This window comes from Poecilia latipinna, unplaced genomic scaffold (assembly GCF_001443285.1).
Source record: "Poecilia latipinna isolate Pla-1442-1.1 unplaced genomic scaffold, P_latipinna-1.0 Scaffold1051, whole genome shotgun sequence".
Taxonomy (NCBI): Eukaryota; Metazoa; Chordata; class Actinopteri; order Cyprinodontiformes; family Poeciliidae; genus Poecilia; species Poecilia latipinna.
Window position 1 is genome coordinate 98,752 of NW_015113667.1, and position 14,904 is coordinate 113,655.

Genomic DNA, 14,904 nt, shown 5'->3' on the forward strand with positions numbered 1-14,904 from the left:
TTAGGAAAAAAAATAAAAAAAAAAAAAAAAAACTTTGCTTTTTTTTTTTTTTTTTTTTTTTTCTTTTGCATGTGGCGGCGTCGTTTCCCTGTAACCAAATCCCCACTCGCATGAAGCGCGCCGAGGGGGAAGTTTGGCACACTTTTACGCGCTGTATCCGCCACATCTTGAGCGCATCGCCCAGCAACAGAGCTCGCCCGCTGAAAGAAGTTCGCACATGAACAAAGGATCGGGCTCAGCAACACGTGTCATAAAAAGAAAAAAGAAAAGAGAGAAAGAAAAAAAAAAACTCCCAACACACACCAAGCTGCATTTTAGGTAAGTGGATCCTCGTGCTTCGCGTTTTCTCCCCACTTTTGGGGCAGAAGCTTGAAAGACAAAAAAAAGTTGCACTAAATAACCCGATGCGGTCATTTCTTGCAGCGTCAGGAACACACCACGTCACTCTGTTCAAGAAACTCCCACTTTTTCCCCTTTCAGCTGGATCATCACCCACCCTACAGTTTAGAGAGGAAAACTAGGTAAAGATTTGGGCAGAAAACGGCTTAATCATGATGACCGGATTTCGACTCGACTTGTCGCCCCTCAAGGAGCCTCTGGGCTTCGTTAAGCTGGTTGAATGGGTAAGTCAGATGCGCATTTGTTTCATTTTTTCTTCTTCTTCCTTATAGAGCAGGGAGGTCCAGAGACCCTCCTTGGTGCTCATATGTTCCTTTGAAAATATCTTAAAAATGCACAGAGATCAACAGTTTGGCTCATTCCGATCAACTTTGCGAACTTGAATGCAAAAAAACACGCAAACTGAACCCTTATTTGCACCTGGAGGTTGAATCCAGTTTGCTCCTTGCATAAAAGTGCAGGCCTTACAAGAACTCAGTTAGAGATTAATACCCATTTAAGGAATAATTTACCCCTGAAAAACAAAACAGCCCCGAAATACAAGAAACATGTCGACCTTTGTTCCAGCAATCACTCACGCATTATAAGTGAATCCAGGTATATTTTCTGTTTTCTCATAATATCCACATTTACACACACACACACACCGAGGACTACAAAGCAGCAGTCATCTGACTCAGGACAAGGCAGTGTGTGGAAGTGTGTGTGTGTGTGTGTGTGGAAGTGTGTGTTTGCTTTACATAAGCTTCATTTAACACAATGGATTTGCTTATTCATGCTCAGTGTGGAGCAAAGACTATTAATTGGGTCAGTAAATACCCACAAATCTTTATTTTTATTTTTTTCTGGGAATTTCGGGAGGCCGGATCTGTGCAACACCTGGTCAGGATCAGAAAAAAAAAAAAAAAAAAAAAGAAAATATGTATAAGTCTTCATGTGGAGCTGATTTAACACTAAATCTTACCAGAAAATGTTTCCAGAAAGCAAACTTTAACTTTTTTTTTATGTGTTGGTTCGAGAGAAGAAACACGATTGCAAGCAAATCCAAAAGAAATGAGTAGAGACGAGGGTTGATGACATTGGTAAAGTTTTTATCATAAAGGAAGCTTTTGAGTGGCTACAAAGCAATCTGATTAGTGTGTGAGTGATGTGGCCTCGACTCAGAAACCTCCTCAGATGTTATCGTTTGTGAGCTGTAAACAGGAAGCAGTATTTCTTCGAAGAAATGCTAGAAGTCTCCACTGTTCATTCCACTTGTTAAGGACAGATGAAAAAAACGTTTTATTGATTTTCCAACGTATGAGAGATGGTCGTGTCTTATTACATTTGTTACAGTTTGTTTGCATCTTGTACATATTTGAAATTCTCACCCAGATTAGATGCCAAATTTCCTTGACTTTTGTCTTATTGGGGATGTTGACAACGGAAGTCATTTGATTTTTTTTTTCCTGGTTGTTTTAAATAGTGACCGAGTTCCCCAAATAAGCAAAGTAGTATGAGAAGACCAAAAAAAAAGAAAAATGAAGCAGGAAGTGACAGAAAAGGACATCTGGGAAAACATCTGGAGTGAAGCATAGCAAGGTGTGTGAGAGCATGTAAGCACTTTTAGTGTGTGTGTGTGTGTGTGTGTGTGTGTGTCAGTTGTGCTGATGAGACAAAAATGAAGAGTTTTTTATTTTTTTGACAGAGCGTTCTCGAGGTTACCGTTTCCACATTCTTTTGGTCCCTTTAATGAAAGCCACTTCCTGCCTCAGACAGTGAACGCCTTCCAACAATTTTCCTGCAACATTTACCAAAACTTTAGGGATAAGTTAGACCTGCGGCCTCCATTCATTTAATGAGACCTACGATATTAAAGAGATGAACATCTATTTTGCAAAAAAACAAAAAAGAAAAAGATCTGATCTGATCTAGAGGGCTAATCATTACAAGCTAAAAGTTAGAACCTGAAGATCTTACTCCCTATTTAGATAACAAAATGCCGGTGGAGCCTTCTGATTTTACTGAAGGCTTAACTTGAACCCTGGGAGACAAAAACACGTAGGATGACGTTGCCTTAATAAGGTCTTCCTCAAGGGTAGAAATCCCAATGTCATCTGTTTCAGCTACGGCTGCTTAAAGGCGACTTATCTCAATGATGTAGCTCCAACTGAACAAAGTACAGCGTCATCTGCATAGAGGTGAACTTCACCTGTGAACGTGGTCTTCGGGGGACTCTGTACAAAATTTGGACCTGCCTAAACGCACTTACTCAAACCCAAACGTTGTCGTCTATTAAACAGCATCTCCTGATGAGCAGAATCAAATGCTTTGCTGAGATCTACACAGTGCTACTTGCTGTTCAAATCATTAAAATATAACTTGTCAGCCCAGTTCAGTTTTTTTTCTCCCCCGCCGCTCCCAAACCACATCCTTCTAGTTTTATTGTAGGAATATCATGGTATTTCCAGGCAGCCCTAAAACAAATTCTGGGTTTAGCCCCAGGCATTCCAGTTTTCCTATATATATATATCTCCCCTGGGTTGAGCTGGAAGGGACTCTTAATCAGATGCCTGAACTACCTCCAAAGATTTCGATGCGGAGGAGACTGAGTCTGCACTTCCTCGTCCCTAAACCGCTCGCTTTGTCCCTTTATTTATGGCCTCGGTCTTTTAATTTGCTATCTGCGGCTTATGAGCACAGGTTAGGGGTTGGAAAGTAGATCAGCTGATGATTGGACATCTTTATTCGTCCTTTGTCTTTTGGTACGGTTCCACCTTCGTCACCGTCAAACAACGGTTTACTGTTTCTGTCACAGAAGATGCTGTCCTGTCGGAACGGACAGTGCCAGAGTCCGGCACAAAAACACCAATCACCTCTGACTTCAGTGGAAACGGCTCAGTTTTGAGCTTGAAGGGAAAGGTTGCGGATACTTAACATAAGTGCGATTTCTGTGTTTTGAGTAACTGTGCAAAAATCTCAAACTTTTTTCCCCCGCATTGTCATGGAGGTGCGTTTGTGTGCAGAATTTTGAAGACGGAGATCAATTTAATGCAATTAGGATTTAAGGCTGTGACATGATAAAATGTGGAACAAGTAAATTGTTGTGAATACTTTCCAGATGCACTTGAGATTTAAATGCATCTAGTGGATCTGTATAAATGTTGTAGAAGTTCAAAATGAAACGATAAATTCATGTTGTGGATTACGTTATGATAGCCATAATAAGAACTCTTTTGCTGACTTTCTTTGTAGCAGTAACTTAGGCAAATTAGATCTTGTTGTAATTATAATTTTTTTATTTATCTTACTGCAAAAATATTTTAACATGATCTTCTCCAGGGCTTGCTACCACCAGCAATGAGCCGCGCTGTTTCAGGCTGACAGATCGTGTCGGGACCAGCAGTGTCCTGTCTGGGGGATTTACTTTGGCACATTTTCGTCCTGCATCGTCATCGTCGCCGGTAGTGGCGTAACGTAACATCAGCAGGGCTTTGAATGAGCCTGAGCTCTGATGGTTATCGACTTGCGCACTCGGGGAAGGCCTTGGCAGAGTCGCAGTCGCCCCGAGGAAGAAAGAATTTAGTCTCTGTTGGCTTTAAGAGGGGAGAATCGGCGTCACATGGTCGACAAACTGAATCAGATGCTTTTCTGCGCAAAGGAATTCGACGGCTGAATGGCGGCTTAAGTGAAAACACGTTGACAGAAAATGTTTCAAATAGTTTGATTTTCAAATATGTCATTGTGGGTTTTTTTTGTTTTTTTCTGCTTTTTTAAAACAGAAAAGCTTTGCAGAACCGTCCAGTGTTATTGGCACCCTTTTTAATATTGTGTGAAAAGCCTAGAGCGAGTGTAACTTTGATTACAGTAACATAACCAGACGTTGTTTTTTTTTTTTTAAAATACATAAATAATATCCAAAAGATTGATAAGTTAAATAATAAGATGGAGGATCAGTGATGCTGTGGGCCTGTTTCTCCTCCAAAGGTTCTGAGAAACCTACCAGATGTAAGGAATTACATCATAAACATAATGGGACATTTTAAATAAAATAAAAAAGCCAAGAAAAATATCTATATATGAAATGAAATTTGCAGGGAAAAAAATTATCTAAAATAAGAGGAATCAACACAAATAAAAGTTGGAGTAATCGACATTTTTCTGAGTGAAATTGTGCGACTGGGGTGAAATTTTTTTTTTAAAAAATCAGATTTTATTTTAAGGATATTTATGCATCTTCAGCAGGGATGGGTTAGTCATTATTTAACTGTATTTTCTGATGCTGGCGGGGGCAGGGTCCCTAATGTGTGTGTCTTGTTTTCCATCCACGCAGCTCACAGCCATATTCGCGTTCGGAAGCTGTGGTGGATTCTCGGGTACGAACGTCGTATCTCTCTTCTGTGGTGGTGGCATGAATGAGACCCTCAATGCCAGCTTTCACTACCCGTTTAGGTATAAATCTTCGATGCATTGATGCTTCTGTTTTTGAATTCTGAAGTAGATGTATTGATTAGAGATTTGTGGCCAAAATTCCAATCTCTGTATTTTTAATTCCTGCTTTGTAATCCTGCTGATATTAATTTAATCCTGATTTCTCTTAATATGTATAAATAACAGAATTCACCTTCTGATCATTCATTATTTATATTAGGAGCAGAGGTGATGTCACACTGTGTGGGTGAGAAACGGCAGTCAATGGGAAAGCAAGGTTTTGCCATTGAAAAACAGAGACAAAAATGAATTAATTCCGACATTTAAAAACAAAAAACGGGCCTCCCTCTATCCCCGGTCTTAAAGTTTTAATTGCTCGAGCAACTAGTCTTGAGCAATTAAAGTTTCTGACCGGTCACTCTCTCATCACAGATGGTCCCAATCAGCCAGTTTTGGTCACTTATCAGTGCATATGTCAAAAAAAAAAAAAATAAATAATAATAACTAAATCCAAAAGGTATTGAGTAAACATGTTTTTACTCGTTCGGGCTCTCCTCTATGTCATGGACAGGCTGAGCCAGGTCCCGCTCATCGATGGGAACGTCACTATTTGTAATCACTCTGTCACTACCACGCACCTGATGGGAGACTCGTCGTCCGCCGCGGAGTTCTTCGTCGGCATCGGAGTCGTGTGCTTCCTGTACAGCATGGTAGCTCTGCTGGTTTACTTAGGCTACATGCATGTCTACAAAGACTCTGACTTCGGGCCTATTTTTGTGAGTAAATAAACTGAACAAAATCAAAATGGCTGACCACATTTTGTATTGTATTGTGAAAATCTTATTGACTTTTTTTTTTGCTAGGACTTTATCATCACAGCAGTCCTGGCCTTCCTGTGGTTGGTCTGCTCATCTGCCTGGGCAAAGGGTCTGCAGAACGTAAAGGACGCCACGGACACTGACGGAATTAGCGGCACGCTAGCTCTTTGTAAGGGAACGAACGTCACGTGTGAAGTCACGGACTTCGCCAACATGCGGACGCTCAACATCTCTGTGGTAAGAAGAAATGCATGCCAGCGGCTAGTTTGTACTACTTTCAGTCATCAATAGCTGAAGCTGTCGATTAGTTCTAGAGCAAATGATTAGTAAAGTCTGATCTTTTCAATCTCTTACCTTGCTTAAGATTCTAGATTTACCTATGCATTTTCTTGTTTTGCTTGTGCATTTGCAGGTGTTCGGCTACCTCAACATGTTCATTTGGGCCGGCAACGCCTGGTTTGTTTACAAGGAGACTCGCTGGCACTCCCAGAAATTCTCCTCCCAACCTGGACCTGGAAGACAGCAGGTTCCTGCGCCAATCTAACACCAGTGCCCACTTGTTGTTATGCATAAGAAGGAAAGGAAAGTCAAATATATATGAAGTATTGAGCTTTTATACATATCTAGAAAATGTTCTTGATAGAGGGTGAGATTGTTGGAACCTGTTGTAGGTTGGCTTTTTGCTTGTGCTAACGTTGCACAAAGCCGTACTGGCATTTTGCAACCTAAATGACTTGACGTCGGTTTACTTCTTGCGCAGTGACGGTCCTGAAATAATAAAATCCCCCATTCTGCATATATTTCTTTGGAAAGTCTTGCAACTTGGAACAACGAAAGGTCTTTCTTGTATTTAACTTGCATCAAACATTTTTACCTTTTAAGTGGGCTTCACACCATCATGCAAGTTAAATCTATAGTGGAGGAAATAAAGCGACACCCAAATGATTTCCTTTGAATAAATGTATTCAAATCAAAGGTTGAATTTCAAAATATCTGTAAGTAAACCAGTTTAATCTTAAGGCCTTTTTTCCCCCACATTTTTTCTAGGGTTCCCAATAAGTGTGACGCCCCATTGTTTAGTGACAAATAAATGAATAGAAAAATATAAATTACATTTGGCCATAAAATTTGTGTGAAATCTTTACAATTCTGTTGCTGTTTTTACTTGAAGCACGTTCGCATTTAGCTCAAAACGTTTATTTTCTTTCATGTTCTTTGAATTTCTTTGCCATTTACCACCACCTAGTGGCAGGCGGTGGTAAGTGCAACTCCTGGTGAAGCTTTTCGCCAAATCCCTACATTCAGCCATATTTTTGGTTTGCTTTCAAGCTTCAAAAATGACTGTCAAGTTGTTTGAAACTCAAATATCAAGAATCTAGTTACTTCTACGGTGCTTAATGTGATTGTGAGTTTTTTAAGTACGAAACCCAAAAACACCAGATAGGCTGATAAAGATGCTGTGTTGAGTTGGAACCAAGGTACCAATTAAAGGACTAAGAAATCCTATAGAATGTATTGGTAACATCTTTTTCATTATATTCCAATTTTCAGCATTCATATTTTGCAAAAATACATGAAATTCTGCCAAAGTACTATTTGTTGAAGCTCATTTTATTGTTTTCTGTTGTCAGTTTGCTTAATTCTTGATGTGACACCAAACATGTTTTTGTACTTTACTTTGTATTGAGTAAAATATGTTTTTGTTTCCCATATGTATCTGAATGAACAGTTGAAAAGATATCTGCTTTCTTGGATGTGGCCTGCATAATTTCATTGTACTTGTCAATAAAAGTGAATGGATTTTTTTTTTTATTATCATTGAATTTCCTTTGTATCTGATGGTGTTTGATTTTATACGTGCACTCTTTCTCCTTCCGTTTTGTCGCACAAGTTTTAAGAATGTTTTTAACTTTTGTGACGATGCTAGGTTTTACATCGACATCTTTTTGACATAAATACTTGCTCTCAAAGTAAACAGTAAAACAATCAATTCAAACACAAAATTAAATCTTTTGCAGCCTCTGGCTTGAACCCCCACCATTGCCAGCCTCCCTGATCCTTCAAAACATCGCAGCACAATGCTGCCACTACCATAATGTGTCAGTGGAGTGTTCAGTGGTGTTAATTTCCCTCCTATACTCGAAAGCATAACTTATGGTCTCCCCTTCTTCAGCTTGTTTCCTCTACGTGACTTATTGCAATCTGCAAACAACTGTTACTATGGCTTTGTGTTGTTCTCTTCACAGAGTAGGAGCCTTGGAGTCTTGGGTTTGATACGCCTACAGCCAAAGTGGCTGTGCATCATGCACAATGGCTGCTTTTCTCTAACACAGGAGCCTAGACGGTGTGAATAACTTTTAGTTGTACCTTCTAGTACAATTAACCTTGTTATTTAATAGTGTGAATCTTATCCTTCAGTGATTCCTCACCGATCTCTCGACTGTGACAGTTTTCGTGTTTAAAAGTATTTTTGGCATGCTATTTTTGTGATGAAAAGACATTGAGGTGTCTCCAGGAGCTTTGTTTGTGAAATGTAGTTTTCTTGTGAAAGCTTATAGTGAGAGTTAATGTGAGTTATAACACCACGTCATTTCCAGTATTGTGTCCTCCACTGGTCAGTGGATAAAGATGGATTGATTAATTATAAAGCCATATCTTTTATCTGCTTCCATTAGTTTGCATTCACATAAAATCTCGATGAAGATGTTGTAGAAAATGTGTTTTTAAGTGCAGAATATAACATAGCCATCTATAGATATTGCGTCTAATGTGTGGAACTGGCCTTCATAAGCTAATTATTGTCATTTCCTGACTCCCGATTAAGACCATAATGTCCTTGTAATCGTCAGCCTGTCTGTATCGAAATTGATGCTGATAGAAAACAAGGCTTGTATTAATATGTTCAACCTAAAGTAAAAGTATAATTTATATATATATATATATATATATATATATTTTTTTTTTTTTTTGCAACTATATTACTCAGACTAAAGCAGCCTTTGCACTTGAAGAACAGTTTCTACTCATTGCCACAAGAGGGCAGTGTAGGGTAATCAACGCCACTTGCTGAATCGTGCTGAAATTATATTGCTCTTATTTTTTTTATCAGCAGATGTAATGATTTAGTTCCTACTGTTATATTTTATTGTGTGATGTAATAAACTTAAAGAATTACTTTCGTTAAACATGGTTTGGTTTTATTAGTTTTCCTCTATCTTTGCTTTTCCAATAGCCAACGGTGTTTTATTCATGTATATATATATATATATATATATCATTTGTGTTATTGCTTTCATTGTTCATTTCACCAGTCAGACTGCTCTTCGACATTATTCCCTTCAGTTTTTATTCATATGTAAGATCTAAGTTCTTGTTCTACTATTTAAGTTATTTATTTTAGCAATTTTATTAATGCTACACACAAGCTATCATGTACAGTGCTACCACAAATCATAAGGCTTATGCCATCATACTTTACATTAAATATTGCTTTACTTATACCTGTCTTTATAAGGCATTATTGTATTGTGTTAGAAAGTCAAGTTGGCCTTATAATTCTTGGTGTTTTCTTGAAACATTAATGGTTTACATTTGTTCTCTATTATTCTGGAGTCATTTTCAGGGCAGCTATAGAATTTAAACAAAAATCCAATAAAATCTTGTTCGGTTTTTATTGCATATTTTTCTTAATTGTTGAAAATGCTGCACTTATCTAATAATGCCAAGTATTGTGGATTTACAGATTCAAGTGTTAGAAACATTTCAAATCTTTTTGATATCACTTATAGCCCAAGCAATTCTACAGTAAAGCAAACAAATATCTTAAAGAAATATAGAAAGTAAAATTAAAAAAAAGAGAACGAGAGAGACTCCCGCTGATCTTTGCAGCATAGATAATCTTCAGCTTTTCCTATAATTTGCAGACAAATTCATGTGTCATTGATAATATAGCCCTGAAGTCATGCAGTTCACACCTGCAATTTCTTCTGAAGCTGAACCCTTTTTTCTTTCACTCCAGAGCATTAAACTCTAAATGATAAAATCAGAACTAGCTGATCGACGGTAAGAGAAAATGCAGAGATAAACCTTCTTGAGGAGAGGCTTCTTGGATTGTTTCTTGCCTGCACTTAAGATTTTATTTATTTTGTTTTTGCTTGATGAAAACTATAGATTTAGTTTGTGTCTGTAAAATAATATTTTACTCATAATAAATTCAGAAATCCTACTTTTATATTTTTTAATGTGTTGCTTCCACACTGCTCACACAATTTAGTCAAAATTGCAAAGTAAAATGTTTTTTATTTATTTATGATAAATTATTTATTTATGCAATATTCATTTATTGAATCAAGACCTTTTCCATACCTTCATTTTCTTAATTTTCATTTTTACTTGATAGCAGTTTTTTTCCCCATGTATTTCCATCGAACTCAGTGAACTGAGTTCGATGGAAATACATGCTCCCCATTTGTCACTCGACCACTTGATCTGCCGGAAATGACCGACGTGAGCCGAAACTTTCCGACAGCGACGTCACCATATCTCGTTCTTTCGTTTTTCGCCTGCTGCGTGCGAAGAGAGAGAGAGAAAGAGAGAGAGGAAAAAACGGCTCTCAGCAAAGCAACAAGAAGGAAGAGCAATGGCGACACTGGATCGCCAAATACCAAGTCCGGATACCTTTTTGTGCGAACCTTGGTCTTCCTTCGTCAGTGCGACTAAATTACGTTTTGTTGATAGTAAGTTGGCGCCTCGGTGGTGTTGTTTAGCTGACAAACTGTCGGGGAGTGCGTGGTCCAACTGTCTGTGATTGAGTTGAGTAAGCTCCTCCACCATTCAGGGTCTGTCAGAGCTCAGCAAAGTAACTGTCAGAAATATTACTACAAAATGCAGTATTAATAGCTTGCTTTGACAGCAGTGCACATGCGCGTACGCAAAGCTAAGCGTTTCGGTGCAGAGTTTGTGCCTCTGACGCGCTCAGTCATGACGTGCTGAACTGTCCAGCTGTAAGTTTGTTAGCTTTGACAGATCTACTTGGTGTGAGGACGCTCAGCTCAGGCTGGCGCTAGCAGGCTAATGCTAACCTGATAGCCAAGCCTCGGGAGCTGCAGGGCTCCACGCATGGCCCCTAAAGTTTGTTGCGAACGCTGCCAATGTGTTTGTAAGCGGATGTTTTGTTCACGCAGACGCAGTCTCGTCTCCGGAGAAGGACGACACCGACTCTTGCCGCCCCGCCGAAGCCGCGAAACTCGGCAGAAACGGTAAGGAACTTGCGCAAGCAGCGCCGTCACGTACCACACGGTGATGGTTTGTTATTGTTTTTACAGCACATGCATGGCAGCGTTTACGGCTCCATTTTTTTTTTAACCACTTCTGTGAGAAAATACGCTTATTTGGTTTCTTTGCATATGTGTAAACTGCGTGTATTTATAAATGTTCATTGTAGTTTCAATGTTGGCTGCCGTTTTACAGAATGGACACCTTTAGTTTTGCGTGACGTGTTTGATCCTCATTTTTTTATTGTTGCGGTGGATTTAATTTATTTGACGTAAGACTGGACTTACTAAGTAGTCGTTTTAACGGAGTTTAGTTCAAACATTGCCTAGAGACGAGATTTGTTTTTTAATTAATTATTATCAGTCTGTAACAACTTTAATATTATAGCACCAATAAACATAAAAAAAAAATACTTGACTGCCATAGTAGTTGATGCTGATCATTTTAGGAGGAGGGAGGAACTTCAGCCATATTGTTATTTTTGTGGCGCTTTGGATTTTATTCCTATTGATGCATATAAAACTATTCAACATTGGAGATAAAGATCATATTTAAATGGAAATATCAATGTGGGTGAGACTGCAACCAGGAAGGCCAGCTTGGAACATATTAAGCTGTAATACTTCAAGGTTTGTCCTTCAAAATTCCATGTTTTAATAACACATTTGGCCAATTAAATTACCTTCACTGTCTGTTATGGCCCCAGCAAATATAGATCTTTGTGATCAAGATCATAAAGTTCACGGGGAATGGTGAGGATATTGTGATGATTGAAATCAGAGCAATGGCAAAACTGTGGTTCAATCGACATTATCCCAGTGTTGAACAACAATATTGCCTTGTCATGTTTTCCTAATATCATGCAGCCCCATTGAGTATGTATCCAAAATAAGAAACATTAAGAAAATGGCTTTAAGAAACAGGTTGAAATGTTACCAAGGTAAAGTTTTAGGTTAAGAATTAAGACAATTCAATTATTATTATTATTATTTTCCCCCTGTGGTTTGAATGAATCAGTTTGATATGTAATGATCCTTTATGCAGTTAAAAGATGACATAAATTACTTTTAAATTAGCAATTGAACTAAATTAAAATAGTCCTTAGTTAATTAACAAAATAAGCAACATTTCCAATTCAAACACTGCTAAATAATTGAATAAATGGAAATGAGCTCAACAATGTGAAGGCTGTTAAACACTTTATTTTTAACAGAACGCAAACAGAGCACAGCCCTGATTAATACTATTTTATTAAGCATGTTCTGTTTATTTAACTCTGTTTACTTTTGCCATATACACAGTGAAAAATCTTAACTAACGCAATATTTGGCTGACTTAATTGAAATGTATTCATCCTAAAGTAAATCAAACCTGGCTATGTTAGACTAGACGGTTAACGGGAACAAACAAACAAAACGAAACAAATTATATTCTGGGCTTGTTTACATTATTTCACCAATGTAGATTCTCCAAAACTGAACCAGCAAGTCCTAACAGACCATACAAGAACATGTCTTTATTATTATTATTATTATTATTATTTTGTACCAGTCAAGAGATTGATTGAGGTCATTTTGAAGTTGGCAAAAATGCTTAAAAAACTTCATTTGGGGGGAAAAGTGGCAGATAGCCTGACTAACTCAGCAGAAAGGTCTACTGTTCTGCGCAAAAAGCTCCTTAAAACTACTACAAATTTTAGCTTGTTTGTTCCATAACTTTACAGCAAAGATAACATAATGCTATTGTAATTATAAATAGTTTAACTTGGCACATGTAGGAATATCTGCTTTCTTTTCTGATTTGAATAAAAGCAATTGGAGACAATTGCAGGCCCATCACATGCATCGTCAGTACTGCATTCAGTGTGATGGGGCTCAAGCCACTCCTTTTAAGTGTCAGACGGATGTAAGCCGTTTGCACAGACGGTACGGCTCGGGGGAGGAGACAAGGGCGCCGACTTGGTGCCGTCTCACTCCGACCTCCTGGAGGGGACGGACCCAGAGGAGATCCTCCACACCTCGCTATGCATAAACACCCCGCAGGAGCATCGTAGGCTTCAGTGTGACACGCTTGAGTCATCCCCCTAAAAGTTTGAGTGTGCCACAGCACATACACGCCCCCCCCCTCCACACCCCCACCCCCGTAGGAGGACAGTGACGCACGCTTGGAGCCGGGGAAACTCTTCTCACTTTTGCTGGTCAGATTCCAGCCTCCCCTCTCCTCCTACGCACGCTCGCATGCCTCGTCTCTCTCTTCCCTTCTGTCGGAGCGAGACTGGAGCGCTGCTTCCAGAATTGCTGATCTGCTGGCAACATGACACCACGGCCTGCTGGGACCGATACGCAGACACAAACAATCAGGAGGTGGTGGTGGTGGTGGTGTTGGGGGGGGGGGGTTTCAAAGGCTTTACGTATAAATCAGTGTCCAGCAGAACCGCGACTGATCCGTCATCGAGACGTGGCTTCGACTTTTGACGCCGTCGCCCTTGCCGAATTCAGAGCGATGGCACGAGGGCCAGTTTGGCTTGTAATTGATGTGCGGCGCGGGTCATTATCGCAATCTGCCTCTTTCTCGTTTTCACGCATACACACAGCGGAGATGATGACAACCTAGAGAAACTTGGCCTGATTAGACATACAGCCACTGGCATGATCTCATTACAACTAGACGGCGCCCTAATGTGGCTATTTGCGGGTTAACACACCTCTTTAGTTCATGTCATTGAAACCATTACACTATGATTGAAGCGCCGCGGATGGCACCTCGGTTTACGACGCAGGGAAAATGGCCCACGTTTTTGTAGGTCGCGGCTCTGCGCCATTTCCAGTACATGTGATACTTTGTTGGTCGAAGCAGATGAGAGTGTTTGGAAAGTGGCAGTCTGAGAATTAGTCATGATGCGAATGCTACGTGTTCAGTGCCGAAATTAGTCACCCCATCCATGTTCGGCCTTAAAGTCCAAAAATAGAGCGACGACATTTGAGAAATTTTGTAAAAAAAAAAAAAATCTCTTATAATGCCAAATATTTCAGATGTAACTTTGGATAATTTATTAAATTATTAATTTATTTTACTTGAAGGAAAAAAAACCCCCTCAAAATTCATATATTCAGACATTTATTTAGAATCGGTTTCAATTGTAGTTTCAGTTTTGTTTTAAAAACAATTGTTGCTAGTGACTAATCTCATCGAAAAGAAAGGATTAAAAAAGCTTTTGTAGATACTAATTAAATTGTCAGATTATAAACCTCGTTTAGTGAAACTTAAAATACAGTTTGACACAAAGAAAAAAAAAATCCAAACTTATATTTAGCTATATTAATAGTTTTGGAAAATAAAAAATAATAATAAAAAAAGACTCCCTATGAAATATCCAGTCCTTGCAGATTAAAAATTCATTTCTAATCATTTTATTTAAGTATCTCTTACTTGTGAATTTCTCAGTGCGATTCAAATCAGGACTTCATTAATATGGAAAACATATGCTGATCATCAAAGTGCAAAAATACTGGGAGGAGTATGTGCAAATGTGTCGACTTGCCACACCCAGTGTGATTTGTTAAACCTAAACCAGGCTGCGGGGCCCGTTTGTGCGTCTCCATTCAGCATGTTTCAAAGGCAGCTGCTATTTGACACAAAGATGTCTGCGGTCACCGTGGCGAGCAGGAGGCGTGCGCTCAGTGACGGAAAACATTACCTGTAAAATATTTGGAACGTTTAAATAATTCAATATGAAAATAACAAAATGTAGAATGAAAACATCCTCCTGATTCAAGGGCGCAACACTCCTCTTCATTTCTCTCCAATTGGAGCACCGATCATCACCCACATGGCTTTGTTCATAAGTTATATTCTGCTTTCGGAAAAATACAATGAGAAAGCAAACCACACCGAATGGGGTTTAAAAAAAAAAAAAAAAAAAAAAAAAGGGAAAAAAAAAAAGTCTCTTTTTTTTTTGGACCACACAAAATTTTCCTAATGGGAATTCACCCTTTCCTCTGTT

The 14,904-nt window shown here is 38.9% G+C and overlaps 2 protein-coding genes across 2 annotated transcripts in view; both read left to right on the forward strand.

The window, feature by feature from the left end:
- Positions 1-35: 35 nt before the first annotated feature.
- On the forward strand, positions 36-7,441 carry sypl1 (synaptophysin-like 1). The gene is made up of 6 exons (XM_015051560.1): positions 36-318; positions 424-623; positions 4,712-4,830; positions 5,381-5,585; positions 5,673-5,864; positions 6,040-7,441. The coding sequence occupies exons 2-6, from the start codon at positions 552-554 to the stop codon at positions 6,169-6,171; spliced, it is 720 nt and encodes a 239-aa protein (XP_014907046.1). The 5' UTR covers positions 36-318; positions 424-551; the 3' UTR covers positions 6,172-7,441.
- Positions 7,442-10,198: 2,757 nt separating this feature from the next.
- The window catches only part of atxn7l1 (ataxin 7-like 1), a 32,678-nt gene continuing 27,972 nt past the window's right edge, over positions 10,199-14,904 (forward strand). The window contains exons 1-2 of the mRNA XM_015051555.1: positions 10,199-10,363; positions 10,811-10,885. Coding sequence (XP_014907041.1) covers positions 10,267-10,363; positions 10,811-10,885 — 172 coding nt within the window. The 5' untranslated portion in view covers positions 10,199-10,266. The remainder of the gene's footprint in view (positions 10,364-10,810; positions 10,886-14,904) is intronic.